General features: G+C 39.5%; 1 protein-coding gene across 1 annotated transcript; it reads right to left on the bottom strand.

Moving 5' to 3' along the window:
• LOC109847689 lies at positions 3,872-22,294 on the bottom strand. Its single transcript, XM_020416921.1, has 4 exons — positions 22,283-22,294; positions 5,885-6,352; positions 5,072-5,785; positions 3,872-4,948 (listed from the first exon to the last, which is right to left on the bottom strand). Exons 1-4 carry the CDS (start codon positions 22,292-22,294, stop codon positions 3,872-3,874), a joined length of 2,271 nt encoding a protein of 756 aa, XP_020272510.1.

Raw genomic sequence — 22,974 nt, 5'->3', positions numbered from 1 at the left:
ATCAAAAAGGGGACAAAAGTATGAAGAGAGCGAAAGCTTCCCCTATCAATAAGCATATGTGAGTATAACACATAGAAAGATATAGGGATTGCTCCCCCTATCAAAATGCCATATAGAATATATGTAATAAAAGATCATGGCAAATATGTGAGCAAGCATAAAAAATTTGCTAAATATCACACACATACAAGAGGATAATGAGAACACCTATAAATATATCAATATGAAAAGTGTCTCAAAGCATTAGTTTTTAAAACAAAACCACTACAAACCTTGCATCTAAAATCAAAACTAATAATCATGAAAACAAAAGATTTGATCAGTTAAAAATTGTTTTCATATAAAAAGATTTCAAAGCATAATTTTCAAAACCAAGATAAAGAAAAATAAAAATACTAAAATTTTTGGTTTAAAATCAAATTTGTTTTGGTACCCAAGTAATCTTGGTACCAAAAGGTTTAGGGACATGACCCCTATCATTTAAGCTCAAAGCCCTAGGGTTATGAACCCGTTTAGGTGCATATGGTGCACTAGCATGGTCAAAACAAAAATTGTACTCATGACCTTTCCGATTGCAATAGGTGCAATAAAGAGGGTTAAATGATTTGTGTTGACCAAGTGGGCGTGCACGAGAATCATTTGCAAATAAAGATTTTTCTTTTAAATTATTTTGCAAATGAGAAACATCATTAAACAAAGATGGTTTCTTTGGAGCATTTTGCAAAATAGAAACTTTTTGCACATCAAAACAAAATTTAGCAAGATGTCCAAACCTACCACAAACATCACATTTAAAAACATGTGGTCTACTAGAAATATTTGGCAAATGAGATTTATTTTTTAAATCAGAACAATATTCGGCCAAATAACCAAAACGACCACAATGATCACACTTGAACACACTAGAATGCTTATGATGAACAATGGGTGCATGTGTGTGTACATGTGATGAAGAAGCTACATGGGATGCTCAAGGAGCATTGACATTTTTATGTTTGTGTGCATCATAGCAAAATTTAGCTAGATGGCCTTTACGACCGCAAATAGAGCACTTGTAAACTTTGTTATATATGTGTGCATGATGAGTGGATGATTTCTTAGATTTCTTAGATTTGGCAAATGAGATTTATGTTTGTGTGCATCATTATTAATGCATGTTTTCAAAGTTGAATCTAAAGATGAAATGCATTTATTCATAAGATTCAAATCTTTATTTTTAGGCACATATGCATTAGAAGTAGAACATAAATAGTTTTTTTTTTTGTTCAATGAAAAATTTTATTCATTTCCCAATTTGTAAAGTTTGTATATACATCAAATCTCACTATATTTCCTAGTGAGAACCAAGAATTCTAACATATTTATGATTGATTACAATCCTCCTATCTTTTCCTTTACATAATCAGGTATATCTTCATTAAGCACCTTAGTTAAGATTTGATTACAATCCTCCTATCTTTTCCTTTACATAATCAGGTATATCTTCATTAAGCACCTTAGTTAAGATTGAGATTTTCACCTCCCTAATCAGCCTTTACATAATCAGGTATATCTTCATTAAGCACCTTAGTTAAGATTGAGATTTTCACCTCCCTAATCAGCTGGACTGGAGTGTGATTTTTCCCTTGAAAAATCCTCAAATTCCTTTCCTTCCAAATCCAATATACAGCAGCCAGAGAGCCATTCTTTTCACTTTCTTCATATATCCCTTCCCTTTCAGTTCAGCACTATACCAGTTCACCACCTGATCCCAGTTGCATGACTTCCACTAGTAACTTAACCACTCCATGACTCCATTCCAGATAGTTGCAGAGTATTGGCATTCAAAAAACAGATGCTTACATGTTTCTTGTTGAGATGCACACAGTGTGCATAGGTTTTCTGTTATCATTCCCATTTTACATAGCCTCTCCTTAGTTAGCAATCTTGAGCGGTTGGCTAGCCATAGGATTATTGAATGTTTAGGGTAGTTAAGCCCCCCCCCCCCAGATTGAGTCTGACATTGCATCATTTTGAGTTGTCGAATGAGTCAGGGCATTGTATATCTCAGATATTTGTATTTTCCCATTATCATAGCATTCTTTCATAACTCTCTGCAGATTGTTACTATCACCAAATTTATTAAGAGCCAAGTCTCTAACCTTGAGTAGTTGCCTCCACATCCAAGAATTAGTTTTTCTTGCTTGAATTTGCCATATATCTCCTTGGTGTATGTAGTTTTCATGCACCCATTTAATCCATAATATATCCTTTTTTGTATGAATCATCCATAACAGTTTCATTGCAGCTGCATAATTCCATGTTTTTGCACTGTATAACCCCAGACCTCCCATTTTCCTGTCTGTGCATACTTCTCTCCAAGATACCAGATGCATCTTGCAGTTCCATAGGAAATCAGAGCACAACTTGTCTATTTTCTGTAACACTCTTATGGGAAGGATGTAGCTACTTGTCCAATAATTCTGAATCCCCATAATAACAGTTTTAATTAACTGAATTCTTCCAGCATATGACATTTTTCTTCTGCTTTGCCATCCTTGGATCTGTTCTGAAATCTTGCTAATCAAACTTGAGCAATCAAGATGTGAAAGTCTTTTAGAAATCAGAGGCATCCCCAAATATCTAATTGGTAGAGAACCTTCAGAAAATCCCAGTAGAGAACATATTTGAATCCCGACATTGTCCTCAACCCCTCCCAGATAGACAGCACATTTAGTGGAGTTTGCTTCTAATCCAGAAACTCTACTGAAGTCTTGAAGACAACTATTCAGTTTACTGATAGACTGAATATCAGCTTTACTGAACAATAGCAAATCATCCGCAAATATTAAGTGAGTTATCCCCAAGCTAGAGCATCTAGGATGGTATTTGAACAGGTTATCAGTTCTAAGCTTCTTCATCCTCCTAGACAAATACTCCATCCCAATAACAAATAAATATGGTGATAGAGGATCCCCCTGTCTCAGTCACCTTGCCCCTTCAAAGTAACCATGTAAAGATCCATTAAGGGACAGAGAATATTTTGTAGTAGTTATACAGGTCATAATCCATCTAACCATTTTTCCTGGAAATCCCAATCCTGCCAACATAGCTTTAATGAAATCCCAGCTTATCGTATCAAATGCTTTTCTCAAATCTATGTTGAGTGTAGCTCTCGGGGATATATGTTTCCTACCATAATGCTTTACCATCTCATGAGCAAGTAGAATGTTATTTGAGATAATCCTACCTTTGACAAAGGCACACTGTGCATCATTTACTAAATATCCAATGACTTTCTGGATTCTAGCAGTTATTATTTTTGATATCACTTTGTAGACACAATTACAGCAGGAAATTGGTCTAAACTTAGATGGTGAGCTTGGATTCAGAACCTTAGGAATTAAAGTGATAGTAGTTGTATTGAGAGAGCCAAGTAGTTTACCAGAACTGAAGAACTCCTGAACAGCCTTGATCATGTCTGCACTAATAATATCCCAGGTGCTTTTGAAGAATGATGCACTATAACCATCAGGTCCAGGGGCCTTTTCATCAGAGATAGAAAAAACAACATGCTTGATCTCTTCATTGGTGATTGGAGATTCCAGTTCATTTCTATGACTATCCATAAGAATGGTACCATCAGAAATGACTGCAGGGTCTGGCTCTAAAGTATTCACTTTTTTCCCAAGCATATTTCTGTAGTATTCAATAAATTCAGTAGCAATTTCAGGCAAATCTGTAATCCTCCTTCCATTCTCTGTATAGAGTGTTAACACTCTATTTTGATGCCTTTTAGCTTTCATGATTGAATGGAAATATTGTGAGCTTCTTTAACACTCTATTTTGATGCCTTTTAGCTTTCATGATTGAATGGAAATATTGTGAGCTTCTATCCCCATGCACAGCCCAACTGATATTTGCTTTTAGCTTTCATGATTGAATGGAAATATTGTGAGCTTCTATCCCCATGCACAGCCCAACTGATATTTGCCTTTTGTCTATGAAATGATTCTTCACATTGAAGTAGCCTGTTGTATTTTTGAATGCATTTTTTCTCCTGAGTAATCAGATTCTGGTTTAGAAGATCCAGACTCATCTGATTTTGTACTCCCAGTAATTCCTCTTTAGCTCTTGCAACTTGCTCTCCAATGTTCATGAAATGCTTCTTATTTAACTCTTTGAGAACAGGCTTCAGCTTCTTAAGTTTAGAGTAAAATTGGTACATGTTGTACCCTTTTATCTCTTGACCCCAGACAGAATTCACAAGAGCAAAGAAGTTAGGATGTTTTGTCCACATTTTATAGAATTTAAAAGGTTTTTTTCCTTGAAAATCCTCCTCCCCAACAGACACAAGAGCTGGAGAATGATCTGAGCACATTAGTACTAGAAATTCCACCTGGCTTGTTGTATAATGATGCAACCATTTATCATTAATCAGAATTCTGTCAATTCTGCTCCAGACTCTAGTATTAGTATCTTGCTTATTATTCCAAGTGTAGAAACATCCAATAGATTTTATGTGAAGAAGTTGGCTTGATGAAATAAAGTTTTGGAAGTCTTCTGTGTCAGCATCTGAAATAGGAGCTCCTCCCATTTTTTCTTCAGCACTAATGATTGCATTAAAATCTCCCCCAACCAACCAAGGGCAGTTTACATTTTGTTTGATTTCCAGAAGATCCTGCCATAATCTTTTCCTATTCTCCCTTTGATTTGAGGCATAAACCATAGACATTAAGCATGATAGTTTTCCATTCTTCAATTGGACAAAGCAAGTCAGGCATTGATCAGTTATGCTACTACTCTGAACTGTCATTAAATCATTGTTCCAAAGTAACCAGATTCTCCCATTACCAGCTTCCTGAACATTTGAAATCCAATTCCAGTCTCTAGCAAATTTCCTGGCAATATGCTCCATCTTTTCTTCCTTTAGTTTTGTTTCTAGAAGAGCTATAAAGGGAATATTGTACTGATATATAAATTTCTTTACAATTAAATGCTTAGAGGATTTGTTGAATCCTCTAATATTCCAAATGGCTAAATGCATTTATTGATCCCCCCTGTTAATATGACAAGGGTCAAAGCCATATACCTGTGGGTCTAGAGGGGAGAATTGAGTTTTCTGATTTGAATTCCCATCAATATTGATTGTTGTTCTTCTAGCAATATGTGCTCTACTCACACTTGTGAATCCTGATGCATTCACAGTTGGGGATTGATATACATTTGTAAGGCATGGGCTACCATGCTTGATGCCTTGTGCACCTGGTGAGCCTACAGCTTTACCCTTGTCTTTTAAGCTGTGCATGTTTTCTGTTAGTTGCTGTGATGTATTGCACCCTTCCTTACTCATACTATCTTTTCCCTGAGCCTCATATGCAGATTCATTATCTGGTAAAACCTTTTGCACATCATTCTCTTTTCCTGTATTAGTATTCAATCTATCAACCTGCTCCTGAGCACTGTGCGTATCAGTTTGCACCTTATGAGCTTGCACAACTTCCTTCTGTTTATTAACAGGAACCCACATTTTTCTTCCTTTTTGCCTCCTGCAGTATTCAGTATCATGTCCCACAATATTACAGACTGTGCACCATTTTGGCTTAAGTTCATATATGACATTTTGCCTATACTTTTTGCCATCAGGTCCTTGTATTTCAACTATATCAGGTAGTGGTTCTTTTAAGGGCAGCTTCACTTCCAGTAGAACCCTAGCATAGCTTAGCCTTTGCCTTGTTGCTGTAAGCATGTCAGTTGTAATTGGACATCCTATAAGACTTGAGATTTTGCTGATACCTGTAGCACTCTATAGGTTGAGCTTCAAATTTGGAAATTGTACCCATAATGGATAAGAACAATCTTGTATTTTTTCCACTTCAGAGTCAATTGACCAAGGCTTGAGTACCAATGGTCTTGAACCAAAAAACCATGGTCCTGCATCTAACACTTTTCTCATCTGTTGCTCCGATGGGAAATCAAATAAGAATACACCTGATTTGATTAGAATGATTTTAGGAATTGAAATTCTCCCCCAAGCTTTATTTACATATGCTTCCATGGATTTGAATTTTGCATTGAATCCTATAACATGACCTATTAGAGCATTCTTCCAGTAATCAACTCCTTCCCTCCATTCCATTTCATTAAAAACAGCAGCATTAGATTGATCAGATGGTATGAAATTAAGGGGCAAGCCTTTTCCAGGTTTTCTATTATCTGTAAACAAGCTGGCAAAGGATTTCTTCTCACTTTCCTTTGTTAAATCTATCTCATCTTTCAGTTCATCATTCTTTTCCACCAGGTTGATTTTCTTGTAATTTTTTGAAGATTGAGCTACAGGTTTATTTATGTTGAAGTAGTGCCAATGAAGGCACTACTTCAACATAAATAGTTATTTATAAAGGAAGCAGTATCATTTTGTATGTTCTCTAGTTCTATCATGGCATTATTTTTGTCATAAGTCAAGTTAGCAATATCTAATTTTAAATTATTATTTTCTAAATTTAACATATCATTGTTTTTCTTGAAGAGCAATACTTTCTTGAGAAATGATATAAAATTTGGAAGCTAACTTCTCATGATCGGATTTTAAATCTTCATGCTTTCTTTTTAAATCAATAAAATCATTTTGCAATTTCTTATAGGCATGCAATAATCTTTCACTAGTACAAGCGAGTTCATCATTAGGTAAACCATTAATAGATTCGAACTCGCAAACCTCACTAGGGCTATCGTCTAGTGCGCGTGTGCATGAAGCTCCTTTAGAACTTAAAGCGGGATCCTCCAAATCTTGTCGGATCGCCTCCAAGTCTCCTTGATACGCTTCTATGAATTTCCATAATGTATAAGCGCTATCAAAAGAATCAAGCTTGTTAGACATAAATGAATCAAATGTATTTAATAAAAATTCTAACATAAGCTTGTTCATAATAAACATCTTTTTATCATGTTTGCTCCACTTGGATTTCTCCAACGTGGGCACAATATAAGCACAATCAATGATTTCCCATAAATCAATATTTTTAGATTGAACAAATATTTTGAATCTAAAGCATCATTGACCGTAGGGGAAAACATTGAATTTAGGAGCAACATTAGAATCATAGCCTAAACAAGATGCATCATTCATATCCATAATTTGTAAAAAAATGCAAGCAAGATACAAATATAATCAAAACAAGATTAGCACAAAAAGATAACTTAGATCTTTAACTCAAGGCAATTAGACCTTAAATCAAAGAGCACCAAGCTCTGATACCAATTGTTGGACCCTAGAGGGGGGGAGGGGTGATTAGGGTCTTATGCTAATCTAATCTGATTTTATACCAATTAAAACTAATTAACAAATATATTCTTGCAAGATAGATATACAAGAGTTATAAGCAAGAATAAGCAATATGAATAAAGAGATATATCCTATATGATAAAAATATATGCAAGGATATATAAACTAACACAAGGGCAACCAATATGATCAAACTACAAATGTGATAGGGAGAAATATACAAGAGTAAGAGGCAATAGGTGATATAAGAAAAATGCATAAGCAAATGCGTCAATGACAAACTCAAACACACTCAAATGATCATGGGGTTCGGACCTTCCGTCCTACGTCTCCGCTCCCCACTCCTGGGGAGAAATCCACTATCACAATCAGGTTTTCTACGCTTACCTCACACTTGATTTTCTAGCTAACCGAAAACTTTATAATCAACACTCTTGCAATCCCACTCTACACCTACTAAGTGGTGGAACTAGACATTGTTTGTGGAAAATTTGCAGTAAAAGAAACGAAGGAAAATTGATTTGTATTCCTTTAATCTCAGTTACAATTGGATTTCCTGATTACAAAAGAGAAGAGAATGATCTGGATTCTCTCCTTTGTTTAATTCTGGGTTCTTCACGGTGGCGATGAGATGCCTCCCTCGAATGCTCGCGTCGAGTTTGCTTCTCGTTGACGATCCGACGTCTTGTTTCACTGGAACATAGTCTTCTCCTCACGATTTGACGTTGTGGAGAACTCTGAACGAGTTTGAAACTCTATGAAAGAGTTGATTTAACCGAAAGTCGGTTATAAGCCAAGGATGAAGAAGATCTTATTGCCGATCTCCAAAGCTCCAAAACTCAGTTGAGTTTACCCATATTTATAGGGAATTAAGGGGTGTAACCGCCCCCTTAATTCTCTCCATAGTGGGGCGGAAATCGATCCCCTCAGATCGTGGGAAACGGTTTTGAAACCGTTCAGCTCGTGTTTGAACGAGTCAAACGCAGGCCCGCGTTCTGGTATGAATTTTGTCTCCAAACGCAATGCCTAAAAGCTTGAACGCAGCATCTGGAAGCTCGGACGCAGCGTTGTGAAGTTGCGTTGTGCAGCGATTTGGAGCTACGTTCTACGGCTGATTGGAGCTGCGTTTGAGCGACTGTTTGAACTGCGTCTGACAACGATTGGAGTTGCGTCTGATAGCGGATTGGAGCTGTGTCTGGCAGCGGATTGGAGCTGCGTTCAGCTGCTGATTTGAGTTGCGTTCAGCGGTTGATTTGAGCTGCGTTCAGCGGTTGAAGTTGCGTTCAGCTGTTGATTTGAGCTGCGTTCGTGGCTATGAACATGGTGCGTCTTGATGCTGGTTCGTGGGGAGGACTTCCACGTCTTGGTTTGAAGAGACCGTCGATTTGTAGTCTCTTTCTGTCGAAGTTTTGCAAAGATTATCATTTTGTAATCTTTACTTTAGCTCTTTGATATGCAAGAGTCGTCAGATTGTAACTCTCGATGTTGGTTATGAAGGCTGTTTGATTAGAGCTTCCATCAGTTGTCGTGAAGGTCGTCAGATTGTAACCTTCAGCGATCTACGTGAAAGTCTTCAAATTGTAACCTTCTGGAAGTCGTCAGATTGCAACTTCCATCATCGGTGTTTTGATGGGGATCAGCTATCTATTGTGATTTTTAGACAGCCTACAGAACCCCCTCCAAAGTTTTCGAAAGTTCGCGGTTGACTGGGACAAATTTTTGGAATACTTTGGATCTTAACTCTGATCTTGGAGCTGTTGATTTCTTGTGGTAAAGGATTTGTTCTCTGCACTTACTTCGAAGGCATCATGGTTGAAGGGATTTGCCACGTAGGACCTGTGTGAAGGTATGCGCCGTAATCCTGCTTCTGGAATGTGGGGGTGAACCCTGCATTTTGAATTTGAGATGTGGGTCTCACCCTTGCATGTTGAATTTGGAACACAGGTGTGACCTCGGCGTTCGGTTTTTGCGTCGCGGGTCTGACCTCAACGTTTTGACTTAAGACATGGAAGTGGCTTCCGTGCATTTTTGACTAAGTCTTTGAGACTTGTCTTTGGCTCACATCCTATTGAAGAGGATTGATAAGTAGGTTGTCAGAGGTTTGGTGTTAACATGACGGGAATTTGTTGCGATCGGAGCAACTTTGTGGACTTATCATCCTATTGATGAGGATTGATAAGTGGGTTTTGTCAGAGGTTTAGTGTTAACGTGACAGGATTTGTGTTGCGATTGGAGCAACTTTGTGGACTTATCATCCTATTGATGAGGATTGATAAGTGGGTTTTGTCAGAGGTTTAGTGTTAACGTGACAGGATTTGTGTTGCGATTGGAGCAACTTTGTGGACTTATCATCCTATTGATGAGGATTGATAAGTGGGTTTTGTCAGAGGTTTAGTGTTAACGTGACAGGATTTGTGTTGCGATTGGAGCAACTTTGTGGACTTATCATCCTATTGATGAGGATTGATAAGTGGGTTTTGTCAGAGGTTTAGTGTTAACGTGACAGGATTTGTGTTGCGATTGGAGCAACTTTGTGGACTTATCATCCGATTGAAGAGGATTGATAAGTAGGTTGTCAGAGGTATGATGTTAACGTGACAAGAATGTGTTGTGATTGGAGCAACTTTGTGGACTTATCGCTCTATTGGGGAGAGTCGATAAGTTAATTGTCAGAGGTATGGTGTTAACGTGACAAGAGGATGTGTTGCGATGGGAGCAACTTTATGGACTTATCATCCTATTGATGAGGATTGATAAGTGAATTTGTCAGAGGTATGATGTTAACATGACGGGAATTTGTTGCGATCGGAGCAACTTTGTGGACTTATCATCCTATTGATGAGGATTGATAAGTGGGTTTTGTCAGAGGTTTAGTGTTAACGTGACAGGAATTTGTTGCGATCGGAGCAACTTTGTGGACTTATCATCCTATTGATGAGGATTGATAAGTGAATTTGTCAGAGGTTTAGTGTTAACATGACGGGAATTTGTTGCGATCGGAGCAACTTTATGGACTTATCATCCTATTGACGAGGATTGATAAGTGAATTTGTCAGAGGTATGGTGTTAACATGACATTGCGATCGGAGCAACTTTGTGGACTTATCATCCTATTGATGAGGATTGATAAGTGGGTTTTGTCAGAGGTTTAGTGTTAACGTGACAGGATTTGTGTTGTGATTGGAGCAACTTTGGAGACTTATCATCCTATTGACGAGGATTGATAAGTGGATTGTTGTCAGAGGTATATGTTAACGTGACAGAATGTGTTGCCTATTGATGAGGATTGATAAGTGGGTTTTTGTCAGAGGTGTGATGTTAACGTGACGAGATTGTGTTACGATTGGAATAACTTTGTGGACTTATCATCCTATTGAAGAGGATTGATAAGTGGAATGTCAGAGGTTTGGTGTTAACGTGACAGGATTGTGTTGCGATAGGAGCAACTTTGTGGACTTATCATCCTATTGAAGAGGATTGATAAGTGGAATGTCAGAGGTTTTGGTGTTAACGTGACAAGATTGTGTTGCGATCGGAGCAACTTTGTGGACTTATCATCCTATTGAAGAGGATTGATAAGTGGATTTTGTCAGAGGTGGTGTTAACGTGACAAGATTGTGTTGCGATCGGAGCAACTTTGTGGACTTATCGCTCTATTGGGGAGAGTCGATAAGTTAATTGTCAGAGGTATGGTGTTAACGTGACAAGAGGATGTGTACTTGTGATTTGAACAAGATTTTAGGAATTAGCGTCTCACTAGGAAGAATTGCTAAATGAGATTATCATCACGAGCGATGAACTTTGGTACTTGTGATTTGAATAAGATTTGGAAAATTTATCACTCTGTTGAAGGGAGTTGATAAATTAATTGTAATTTGAGCTATTTTGGAGACTTATTGCTCTGTTGATGAGAGTCAATAAGTTAATTTTGACAGAGGAATTGTTGTCACATCCAGGATGATGTAAGCCGAATCCAAACTCTATGGAGATAATGGTTGTCATAAGTGTAATGTTAACTTGACGACGTTAGGGAATTTTGTCTGCTGATACAGCTTGGGCCCTGTTGAAGATGTACAAAGGTTTTGTCAATACTCTGTCAAAAGAGTTTGTGATACATAACTTTCATGCGAATAATTGCCATGTTGGAAACGTGGGTTGAACCCATCATTTGAGATTTGAAATGCAAAGGTGAGTTTTGCATTCGATTAATTCAATGAGTTTTGATACCTGTGATTTGAATTTGATTTTGAAGACTTAGTGTCTTGCTGGGGAAGATTGCGATTTGAGCAATTTTGAGGACCTATCATCCTATTGAAGAGGATTGATAAGTTGATTATCAGAGGTGTATTGTTAACGTGACAAATTAGGAGTGATGCAAACTGAATTCATACTCCGTGAGGGGTGATGATCGTCAGAAGTGTAATGTTAACTTGACGATGTGAAAGATTTATTACTCTTAATCCAATGGATTCCAAGTAACCAATCCCCAGTCTTGATTAAGACTTAGCAGGGGAATAAAAAGAGGTAGACAAGGCACATCACCTAGTGGGGCACTATCCATGAAGTCGGAATAGAGGCACATCACCTGGTAGGCCATTATCTGATGAGTTTGACTATCAGAGGTAACTGTTAACATGATAGTTTTGTGGTAGATTTTATGGTTGACGGAGGTGTTCTATTGAACATGACAACTCAGAAAATTTATTATTTATAATCCAATGAACTACAAATAAACCAACCCCCAGTCTTGAACAAGTGCAGGGGGAAAAAGGGTAGACATGGCACATCGCCTAGTGGGCCATTTTCTAACGAGTTTGACTATCAGAGGTAATTGTTAACGTGATAGTTGTTGGACCTGCCATCCTACTGAAGAGGATTAGCTTCAATAGTCGTAGTATCTTCTTCTTTTGACTGAGAAGATTGGGCTTGGTCCGATTGCTCAGGTGAAGGTTGGGCTTGGTCCGATTGCTCAGGTTGATCCTGCGTACTTTGTTCTTCAGCTTTGATCCTGGCAATAATCTTTTGAGCCTGTTCGCCTTGAGAGATTAGTTGTCTCCAAGAACGACATTCTGCAACTCCGATTCGGGCTAGGAGCTGGGTCTGCAAGTTGTGCCTACAGGTCTCTACTAAAGTAGACTGTGTCATACCTGACGAACACCGGAGAGCCATGGTTCGGAACCTTTTGACGAAGGATTTGACGGACTCCCTCTTCTTCTGCTTAGTGGCGAGAAGGGTATGAATGGAGACTTTTGTATCCTCTTCCCTCTTCAAAGAATCTTGACAGGAAGAGTCTCTCTAGATCCGCCCACTTTTGGATACATCGAGCAGGCAGTTTCCTGAACCGAGCAGGCAGTTTCCTGAACCATTCAAAGGAAACTCCCTTGAGGGTGCCAATGAACAATCGAGCTAGTGTGGCGTCATTTGATATCACATTCCCAGTCTGTGACTTGAAGTGATAGATATGTTGGTTCGGTGAACCCGTGCCGTCAAAAGTTTGTAACGTCGGGACCTCAAACTTGGGAGGATAAGGGGCTATATCCCATTCGGTAGGATAGGGCCTGACAACTCCCTCATCTTGGAGCTCACTTCTGTCAACAATGGCATTGAGGCGGGCTTCCAATTCTTCCATTTTGGCAGACTGGAGATTCTGTTCGTTCTCCGTCTCTCTTCCTCCGTCAGAGGAAGACTCTAGGTTGTGGGCTTCTTGGTCAGAAGCCGTGTCATCAACCACTTTTTCCTTCCCTCTGCTTGTGTGAGGTCGGGATGAAGACGTTTTTCCTCTCCAGGAGGATTCTTGCCTAGGTGGTGAATCTATCTTCTGAGATTTAGCCTTGCTTGCGACAATTTGAGTCAACAGGGCCATGAGTTCATTGATGGCCTCTTGCTGAGATTTGATCATGGCCTCCTGCTCATCAAGTCTCTTCGGGAGATCTTCATGGTTTTCCGTCATGTGGGTGAAGCTCTCATGCCTAATGAAAGAGCTTGATGATTGAGACTCCGTAATGGCTGAGTGTTCATCATCAGAATTAGTTCCTGTGGCTAACCTCCGATAGTTGGCAGGGGGAATGGCTCATGTTCGCGTCCGAGTGAGTTGGTAGATTCCTTCAAACTCGTTAGCGATTTCTCTGACGGTCGGTGAACGACTTGTCTCAGAGTTATTGGAACTAGGAGCTGAGACTTTTCCTCTGCCGATCACATTGATAGTGACCCTAAGATATTCGGTCTTTGGAGACTTCTTCCTGTGAGAACGTCGTCGTTGGTTGGGCAAAGCAACGTTCGTAAATTGGTCGAACACCAACAGTTTGGCCGCATATGAGCAGCATTGACATCCTGAGAGGACCGTAGGAATCAGTCGTTCACATTGGAATGAACGAATGACTTGTTGCATCGGTCTTTCTCTCGATATGAACTCTCTCAAATCTATTGTGAAGATTCAAGGAGAATTACTCACTGATTGTGAGGTTTGAATTGGAACCCCCAGTCCATGATTGGTCAGGACTGGCTCTTGGTGAACATGGATCTGGTTAAGATGCCTTAAATCCATGAACTTTTGACATCCGCCCCTCAATCTAGTCGCGCTACGCAGAGTATTCGGGGGTCTCCCTCTTCTTCTGCTTAGTGGCGAGAAGGGTATGAATGGAGACTTCTGTATCCTCTTCAAAGAATCTTGACAGGAAGAGTCTCTCTAGATCCGCCCACTTTTGGATACATCGAGCAGGCAGTTTCCTGAACCATTCAAAGGAAACTCCCTTGAGGGTGCCAATGAACAATCGAGCTAGTATGGCGTCATTTGATATCACATTCCCAGTCTGTGACTTGAAGTGATAGATATGTTGGTTCGGTGAACCCGTGTCGTCAAAAGTTTGTAACGTCGGGACCTCAAACTTGGGAGGATAAGGGGTTGTATCCCATTCGGTAGGATAGGGCCTGACAACTCCCTCGTCTTGGAGCTCACTTCTGTCAACAATGGCATTGAGGCGGGCTTCCAATTCTTCCATTTTGGCAGACTGGAGATTATGCTCGTTCTCCGTCTCTCTTCCTTCATCAGAAGAAGATTCCATGTTATGGGCTTCTTAGTCAGAAGCAGCACCATCAACCACTTTTTCCTTCCCTCTACTTGTGTGAGGTCGGGATGAAGACGTTTTTCCTCTCCGGGAGGATTCTTGCCTAGGTGGCGGATCTGTCTTCTGAGATTTGGCCTTGTCTGCGACGATTTGAGTCAACATGGCCATGAGTTCATTGATGGCCTCCTGCTGAGATTTGATCATGGCCTCCTGCTCATCAAGTCTCTTCGGGAGATCTTCATGGTTTTCCGTCATATAAGCGGGGCTCTCATGTTCAACAAAAGAGCTTGATGATTGGGACTCTGCAATGGCTGAGTGTTCATCATTGGAATTGGTTCCCTTAGCTAACCTCTGATAGTTGACAGGGGGAATGGCTCCTGTTTGCGTCCGAGTGCGTTGGTAGATTCCTTCAAACTCGTTAGCGATTTCTCTGACGGTCAGTGAATGCCTTATCTCAGAGTCGTCGGAACTAGGACCTGAGGCTTTCCCTCTGCCGATCACATTGATAGTGACCCCAGGATACTCGATCTCTGGAGACTTCTTCCTGTGAGAACGTCGTCGTTGGTTGGGCAAGGAAACATGTATTAATTGGTCGAACACCAATTGTTTGGCCGCAAATGAACAACATTGACATCCCGAGAGGACCGTAGGAATCAACCGTTCACATTGGAATGAACGAATGACTTGTTGCATCGGTCTTTCTCTAGATATGAACTCTCTCAAATCTATTGTGAAGATTCGAGGAGAATTACTCACTGATTGTGAGGTTTGAATTGGAACCCCCAGTCTATGATTGGACAGGACTGGCTCTTGGTGAACATGGATCTGGTTGAGATACCTTGAATCCATGGACTTCTTATATCCGCCCCTCAATCTAGTCGCGCCACGGAGAAGACCAGGTTCTGTATTAGATTTCGTCACCCGAACGCATGCCTGAGAGTTGCGTTCAGTTAATGGAACGCACTCCTGAAGACTGCGTTTTGACTGTACAATGCACCACTGAGGGCTGCGTTCAGTCTTATTCACACAGAGCCTATGTTTGGGCTCATAGACGCAAGGCTTGCGTTCTGAAGCAGAAACGCAGAGCACATGGTCGCGTTTAGGCTCACAAACACGAAGCTCGTGCTGACTTGAAGATCGGCATTCACAGAGATGTGCTCGTCGTAGGGATCTCATCCTTCGTTGAGCGACGTTCTTCTTAGCCTGCTTTAAGGCTTTGGCAGCAACACCTTCAACTCGGTGGACGAGTTTGGCCGAAGCTGAGCCCACTCCTTCGGAGGAGGGGCTGTTCAAGCAATCTAATCCAAAGGAGAGCACTTCCTTCGGCGATTCGGCCACATCTGGAGTTTTAGTCTCCTTGAAGATCTTGCGGAACTTGCGCATAGCCTTGGGGCTAAGGGATCCGGAGGAAAGGGCTTCCTCATACTTGGCTTGATCGAACTCGATGATAAGAGTTTCAACGGTCGTTCCTGTGAGATGGACGTCGGATTGCACCACCACTTCTTCGTCAGAGAAGCTAGTACCCAGCGAAGTCACCATCTTTTGTTTGTGGAAAATTTGCAGTAAAAGAAACGAAGGAAAATTGATTTGTATTCCTTTAATCTCAGTTACAATTGGATTTCCTGATTACAAAAGAGAAGAGAATGATCTGGATTCTCTCCTTTGTTTAATTCTGGGTTCTTCACGGTGGCGATGAGATGCCTCCCTCGAATGCTCGCGTCGAGTTTGCTTCTCGTTGACGATCCGAATATCTATACTCACTGGAATGTGGTCTTCTCCTCACGATTTGACGTTGTGGAAAACTCTGAACGAGTTTGAAACTCTATGAAAGAGTTGATTTAACCGAAAGTCGGTTATAAGCCAAGGATGAAGAAGATCTTGTTGCCGATCTCCAAAGCTCCAACCGAAGGATGAAGGATTCTCTTTTCGCTGCCAAGAATTTCCAATAGACTGACCCGAAAGATCCAGCCCCGATCTGATTATCAAAAATCCGATCTTTAACTCTGTTGAGTTTGTTGTTATTTATAGGGGATTAAGTGGTGTAACCACCTCCTTAATTCGCTCCTTGTTGAGTTTGTTGTTATTTATAGGGGATTAAGTGGTGTAACCACCTCCTTAATTCGCTCCTAAGTGGGGTTAATGGGATGTAACCACCCCTTAAATCACTCCTGAGTGGAGTTGTGATCCCCTCAGATCGTGGGAAACGGTTTTGAAACCGTTCAGCTCGTGTTTGAATGAGTCAAACGCAGGCCCTGCATTATAACATGAATTCTGTGTCCAAACGCAGTGTCTGGAAGCTAGCGTTGTGAAGTTGCGTTGTGCAGCGATTTGGAGCTGCGTTCTACGGCTGATTGGAGCTGCGTTTGAGCGACTGTTTGAACTGCGTCTGACAACGATTGGAGTTGCGTCTGATAGCGGATTGGAGCTGCGTCTGGCAGCGGATTGGAGCTGCGTTCAGCTGCTGATTTGAGTTGCGTTCAGCGGTTGATTTGAGCTGCGTTCAGTGGTTGAAGTTGCGTTCAGCTGTTGATTTGAGCTGCGTTCGTGGCTATGAACATGGTGCGTCTTGATGCTGGTTCGCGGGGAGGACTTCCACGTCTTGGTTTGAAGAGACCGTCGATTTGTAGTCTCTTTCTGTCGAAGCGTTGCAAAGATCGTCATTTTGTAATCTTTACTTTAGCTCTTTGATATGCAAGAGTCATCAGATTGTAACTCTCGATGTTGATTGTGAAGGCTGTTAAACTAGAGCTCTCATCGGTTGTCGTGAAGGTCGTCAGATTGTAACCTTCAGCGATCTACGTGAAAGTCTTCAAATTGTAGCCTTCTGGAAGTCGTCAGATTGTAACTTCCATCATCGGTGTTTGACAAACCCACTCTACACCCTCACAAGTGTTGGACCTAGCCGTGTCTACCTCAAGTGCTCGGTTACAATATCTCTCCCTAGGTTCGTCAACCGACACCACTCCTCTTGGGACGATCCCCGACTCTCACCACACACTCCTCTCGGTGTACAAGTATATTACAAAGTGATTTCACAATTAAGCACAATACAAAGAATGATTGTTCTCTAATATGGATGAGAACACAATAAAAGCTCACACTCAATTATTACAACTCTCACCAACCCAAATATATTATGTATGAAAAATGCAATAAGCTCATGTAGGTGTGTGTAAACAATGAGTGAAATAAAAACAACTAAACTCAAATGTAAATAATAGCTTAATAGAAATAATAATCAACAAATAATTATGAATAAAAGCTAGAATGAGTTTAGAAAAACTTCTCTAGATGATAAGAGAGAGAGAGAGAGAGAGAGAGAGAGAGAGAGAGAGATGGATTGAAGCTCAATGAATTGATCTCCACTTCCTCTTATGGAATTCTTCACAAACCAAACCCTTAAACAAACTTAAAACCAAACTTATACTCTTTTAAAACTTGTTAAAACATTTCTTGGATTGCTTAATAGAACTGAGGTATAAGGGAGTATTTATAGAAACTCCAAAGTCAAGAGAAAGCCAAGAAATGACCAAAAAACCAACTCAGCAACGGCTCTGGAAACTAGCCGTTAGAAAGCAATCATTAGTTCGGCGGGCGACCGCGGAGATCGTTAAAGGCAAAACTGGGCTTTTGAAAAGCTGACGGTCGATCGTGGCGGTCGACCGTGAAACTCTCTGGACTGCATACGGTCGATCGCTACGGTCGACCGTGAGCCAACTAAACTCATACTGAGTTTCTAAACTCAGGGGCGGTCGACCGTGGCGGTCGACCGCAGACTGACACATAGCTGAAATGCAAATTTCTGAATTTAAAATCTTATTTAAAAATATCAAACAAATTCAAAAAAATATAAAACTTTGGGGAATGATTATAGACATGATAATAAACATGCTACAATGATTTGTTTCTAAAAAGGACTTCCCAAAAGAAAAATATCATTATTTTACAAAATAGGCTAAAACATAAAAATGTAATCATGTGAATTTTGACATTTTGGCTAAAACATGTTTTGAAACTTTACACAATGATTATGTAGACTTAATAAAATATGTATATGATTATTGTTAAGTCCAAAAACTAAGAATACAATATATTTACAAATACAATAGAAAATAAAACATATGAGTATGTATATGAAAATATATTTGTTTCATATCTAAGTAGTTAAACCAAATCACAATAATAAATATGAAATATGTAATTTCATATTTGTAAACATGAAAACCCAAAACCATGTATGTATATTTATAACTATATATATACGTAGAAACCAAATACGTGTGTGTGTATGATATTGAGCTTAAGGTACTTAACATACATAATATAAAACCTAAACTAAGTTACCCAAGCTAGATCTTGATCTTCAATAAGCTCGACTTGGTACACTTGTGGATGAAGCTTAAACTTGGATCTTGAACTTGAATTGTACATAGCTTCACCTACTATTCCGCCAACCTCCATTAGATATTATCGTTGAAGCTCTATTCCATCCATCCTCCAACAAATTGTTTGCCTAGAATAAATACGAAAACACAAATACTAGACAAACAATATTAGAAGTAAATTGTTTGTTAAACATCATCAAAACAAAGAGGCCAACACATCTCTGTCATCGTCATATTATCAATGTGTGGTTGGATTGATTAGTGGTAGATATATGGAGTGGATCGATGACGGTGGTGAGCTGTGGGTTTCTGAGGTTGAAGAGATGTCATTGTCAGTCAACGATGAAAGATCAGTGTCGAGTGGTGGTTGATGGTGCAAGATTTGTGGTCGAATGTGCGGATGGCGGCATTGCCCGGTCGGGGGCGATGTGGACCATAGTTGAGTGACTAGGTGCTAGGGTGCTGGAGTGTTAGACCGTTACGCGGTCGACCACTGTGGTGCGGTACGTGGACACTGGGGTGCTGCTACGTTGTGGTACAGTGCGGTACGTGGGTCGACAATGCTGGTTTGGTCAGTGATCGATGGTGGATTGAGCATGGTCGAGTGGGTGAACCGCAAACAGGCAACGTGGGATTGAGCGGCATAGTTCGACAGTAGCTCAAATATGGTCGAGCAGGGCACTACAGACTGAAAATGTTGGACCGAGCAGTGTGGGCGACAAGGTGGCCGCGTGAGCAGGCTAGGGTTTTGCTCGAGCGAAGGGGTTGTGATGCGGAGATTTTTTGATCATGGGAATCTTGTGATTATGAGATTTGTGATCATAAATTTCTCTGCGTGATTCACGTATGGGTCCCACATAAGTGGGTTTGAATTTGTGGAGTTATGATTGGTGGAGAGAATTGATTGGACTCTAATACCTTGTTAAATACAGATCAAATCAAGAGAAAATGATATTAAAACCTCTTCTCTTGCTTTTGTAGTTAAACACTTCAGTGCAATGAATAAAATAGTCTATTTTCTCCCAAAAGCTCTATTATTAACATAAATAACCTTATTATGAATACTTATTATTATCAATGATCATGTAGAAAGAACTATTCTAGTAATAATCATGAATAGAATAGAGCTTGTCTATTTTCTCCCAAAAAATGCCTAATAACTATATTTAACACCCTGGTCAAACTCAGCGTGACAATCAATGAGTAGAATTTCATATAGTGAGATCATGTTATTGTAGCGGTGAGATCATGTTATTGGCATGACTTGGTGAGAAGTGGTTAAAGCACATCAATGAGTATAATTGCATATAGTGAGATCATGTTATTGTAGCGGTGATCGACGGTCACGCATGGCGGTCGCGATAGGGAGGACCTACAGTCATGGGAGAAAGCGTGACGATTGGACATTGCAAGTGGCAAGGTATGGGGTTGCAATAGTGATCGGTGGTCACGTACAGTGGTCACGAGAAGGAGGACCTGTGGTCACAAGATGATGCACGGTGACTAGATCTTGCAAGTATCAGTGAGTGGAAAGTGCTTGGCTGGGGAGAGCTTGGCTAGATGCTGGCTAAGGAGCGAGAAATCTTGCTAAGGTAATTCGTCGAACATCATGTGTGCATTCAATGAATAGTTTATGTAATTACACTAATCGGAGTAGCGGTGTTGTTGGTAGGTAGAGGTTTGCAGTGAAGGAATTGCTAGGGCTTTGTAAGGTGAGAGATCGCAGCGGTAAGGTTTGGATAAGGGTTGAAGCCGCAAGGACGATAATGATCATGGGGTCTGAGTTGTATGATCTTTCGGAGCTATCGACGATGATGAGGGTTATCGTTAGCAGTAGCGGCGGCCAAGAAGAGGTTGCTGTCAAAGTTGGTACTGAAGCAACGAGGTTCAGGATGAATAGTTTCTCCATCTGCGGATGAACAATACCCACAGATGAACAAGGTCATTCGACAAAGGTTAGGGCTAGCGTTTTGCAGTGAGCAGATGACAGTGAGAGGTTGTGAGCGATGGTGTGGTGTATTAAGGTTGAATCCCCTATTGAGGCCGCCGAGGGAAGCGTGGAGTTTTTGGCAAAACCCTCTTGGCGGCTCGATGTAGAGGAAGAAGAAAGAGATCTCCTAGGATCAAGAGGACAGTTCTGATACCATGTTAAGAATAGAAGTTTTGGGAGAAAAGAGACTATTTTATTCATTACACTAAGCTGTTTAAATACAAGAGTAAGAGAAGAGGTTTTAGTATCCTAAGTGATGTCGGACTAAAAGAAAGAGATAAAATATGCCTAATAACTATATTTAACAATATATAGTTTAACTAACAGTTATTCTTTTATTAGATTTATTAACTTTATATAATTAGCAATTAATATTGATAGGCTTTAAAATATATAAATGGAGGTATCATCATATCATCAAAATACATTCTTATATACTAGTCAATTATTCCAAATTATCCCACATCATTTTACAAAGATATCTCGTTTGTAAAAAGGTTATCCACCATTATCCCATTAAAATACCCAACTTGCATAAACTTATCTCAATTGAACAATTATCTCAATTGTACTTGAAAGACCCGTTTGGCAAAGGGTTAATGAAGAGGGATTAAGAAGAATGATTAACATAGTTAGCCCATTCGATAATCTGAAAGACTAAATTATTAACCCATCATATAAGTTTTATTTTAACTCTTATAATCATTTTTAGTGTTTGGGAATAACAAGGATTTTAACTATTTTTTTATAATTAGAGGGGTTAGCTCTTAATCCTTCTAAATAGGAGTATTAGTAAACTCCTCATTTTGAGGGGTTAACTCATTTTAATCCATCTAGAGGGGTTAGTTTAACCTTTCTATATATTTTGTGTTTGGTTAATTATAGATGGTTAACTTACTTTAATTCTTATATAGATTTTTTGTGTTTGATGGGTTAAGAAGGGGTTAAGTCTCCTTAACCTCTCACTTAACCTTTTTTCAAACGACACCGAAAAGTTCTTGCTGACTATCACCCCTTAGTGTAAAATCCTTCAAAATACATGAGGGTTTTGTGAAGATAACCCTAGCATCTAGTTACGAGAAACCAGGGTCCTTTATATCCTTGGTCATAGAAAAACTCTACAACTAATTAATAACTTCTCTTCATTTTATGAGTCCAATAAATAAATGATATTAAATAAATAAATTCTATAAAAACTCTCTTAGCTCGTGGTGCCCATTTGAATATTAACACAATTGATCTATAAGAGACGTGGAGCATCTAAGAAATTTTCCAATATAAAAAGACTCATTTGATAAGCCTCTTGCACTGTTATCCCATGTATAGTAAGTCCCAAAAACACGCTTTTCATGTGAAAAGTTTCCTTTTCAGTTGCTTCCCCATCAAAATAAGAAAATATCATTTTTTTATTCCCAAATCACCCCCACCCTCAACCTATCATCTTTCTTTTTGTTTCTCATGAAACCATAAATTATTTTTCTTATTTTCCTACTTCTTCTCAACTATTATCTTTTTCACTGTCACCTTTCCTATTGTATTCTCTTTCTCCTCTTTTTCAATTATTTCTCAATCACAGCACCTTCTTCGCCATTTCGCATCTATTCTTAACCACCTCTCTTCCTTCCACAACCGCTGTCGCTATCACTCAAAGTCAAAGGTCATCACCTTTGACTTAAACGGACCATCTCCTAAAATCATATCGAAATTAACACGTAATAGATAGATTTACTATCCAATAGTTAATACCTAATGATTAATCTTAACACCTAATAGTTAAACTTAAGATTGATATTTTAAGGTTAGCATGTAACATCTAATATTGTTATTCTGAATGACGAATCTAAGTAGTGCCTAGTGGGTGTTACAATGAATTTGAAAATCCTAATAGACAGTGTTGGGGGAGAAATCAGGCCTAATTTAGAGTTAATGAGTTTTAAACAGAAGTTATGAATTAATTTTAACTAAAAAGCTATAACTATTAGGTATTGACCAAAACTCCTATTTAAACTCATCACCCTTTCTTATCTTATTTGATGTGGGACTATGCTCACATATTAATCAACTTAACAACTCTCCCTTAATTTGTGAGTATAGTTCAATTCAACTATAATTCAATCTTCCACGGTATTCATTATGTTTTGCACCACTTCACTCATGAGCTAACCAATTCACAAACTTTTGCACCACTTCACTCGTGGGCTAACCAGACCATGTATTCATTACATAGTTATCAAACATCTGTAGGAACTTTGACCACTTCACCTATGGTGG

The sequence above is a fragment of the Asparagus officinalis genome, chromosome 7 (genome assembly GCF_001876935.1).
Source record: "Asparagus officinalis chromosome 7, Aspof.V1, whole genome shotgun sequence".
Taxonomy (NCBI): domain Eukaryota; kingdom Viridiplantae; phylum Streptophyta; class Magnoliopsida; order Asparagales; family Asparagaceae; genus Asparagus; species Asparagus officinalis.
The sequence above is the reverse complement of the archived record's forward strand: the minus strand, read 5'-3'. Positions and strand labels throughout refer to the sequence as shown.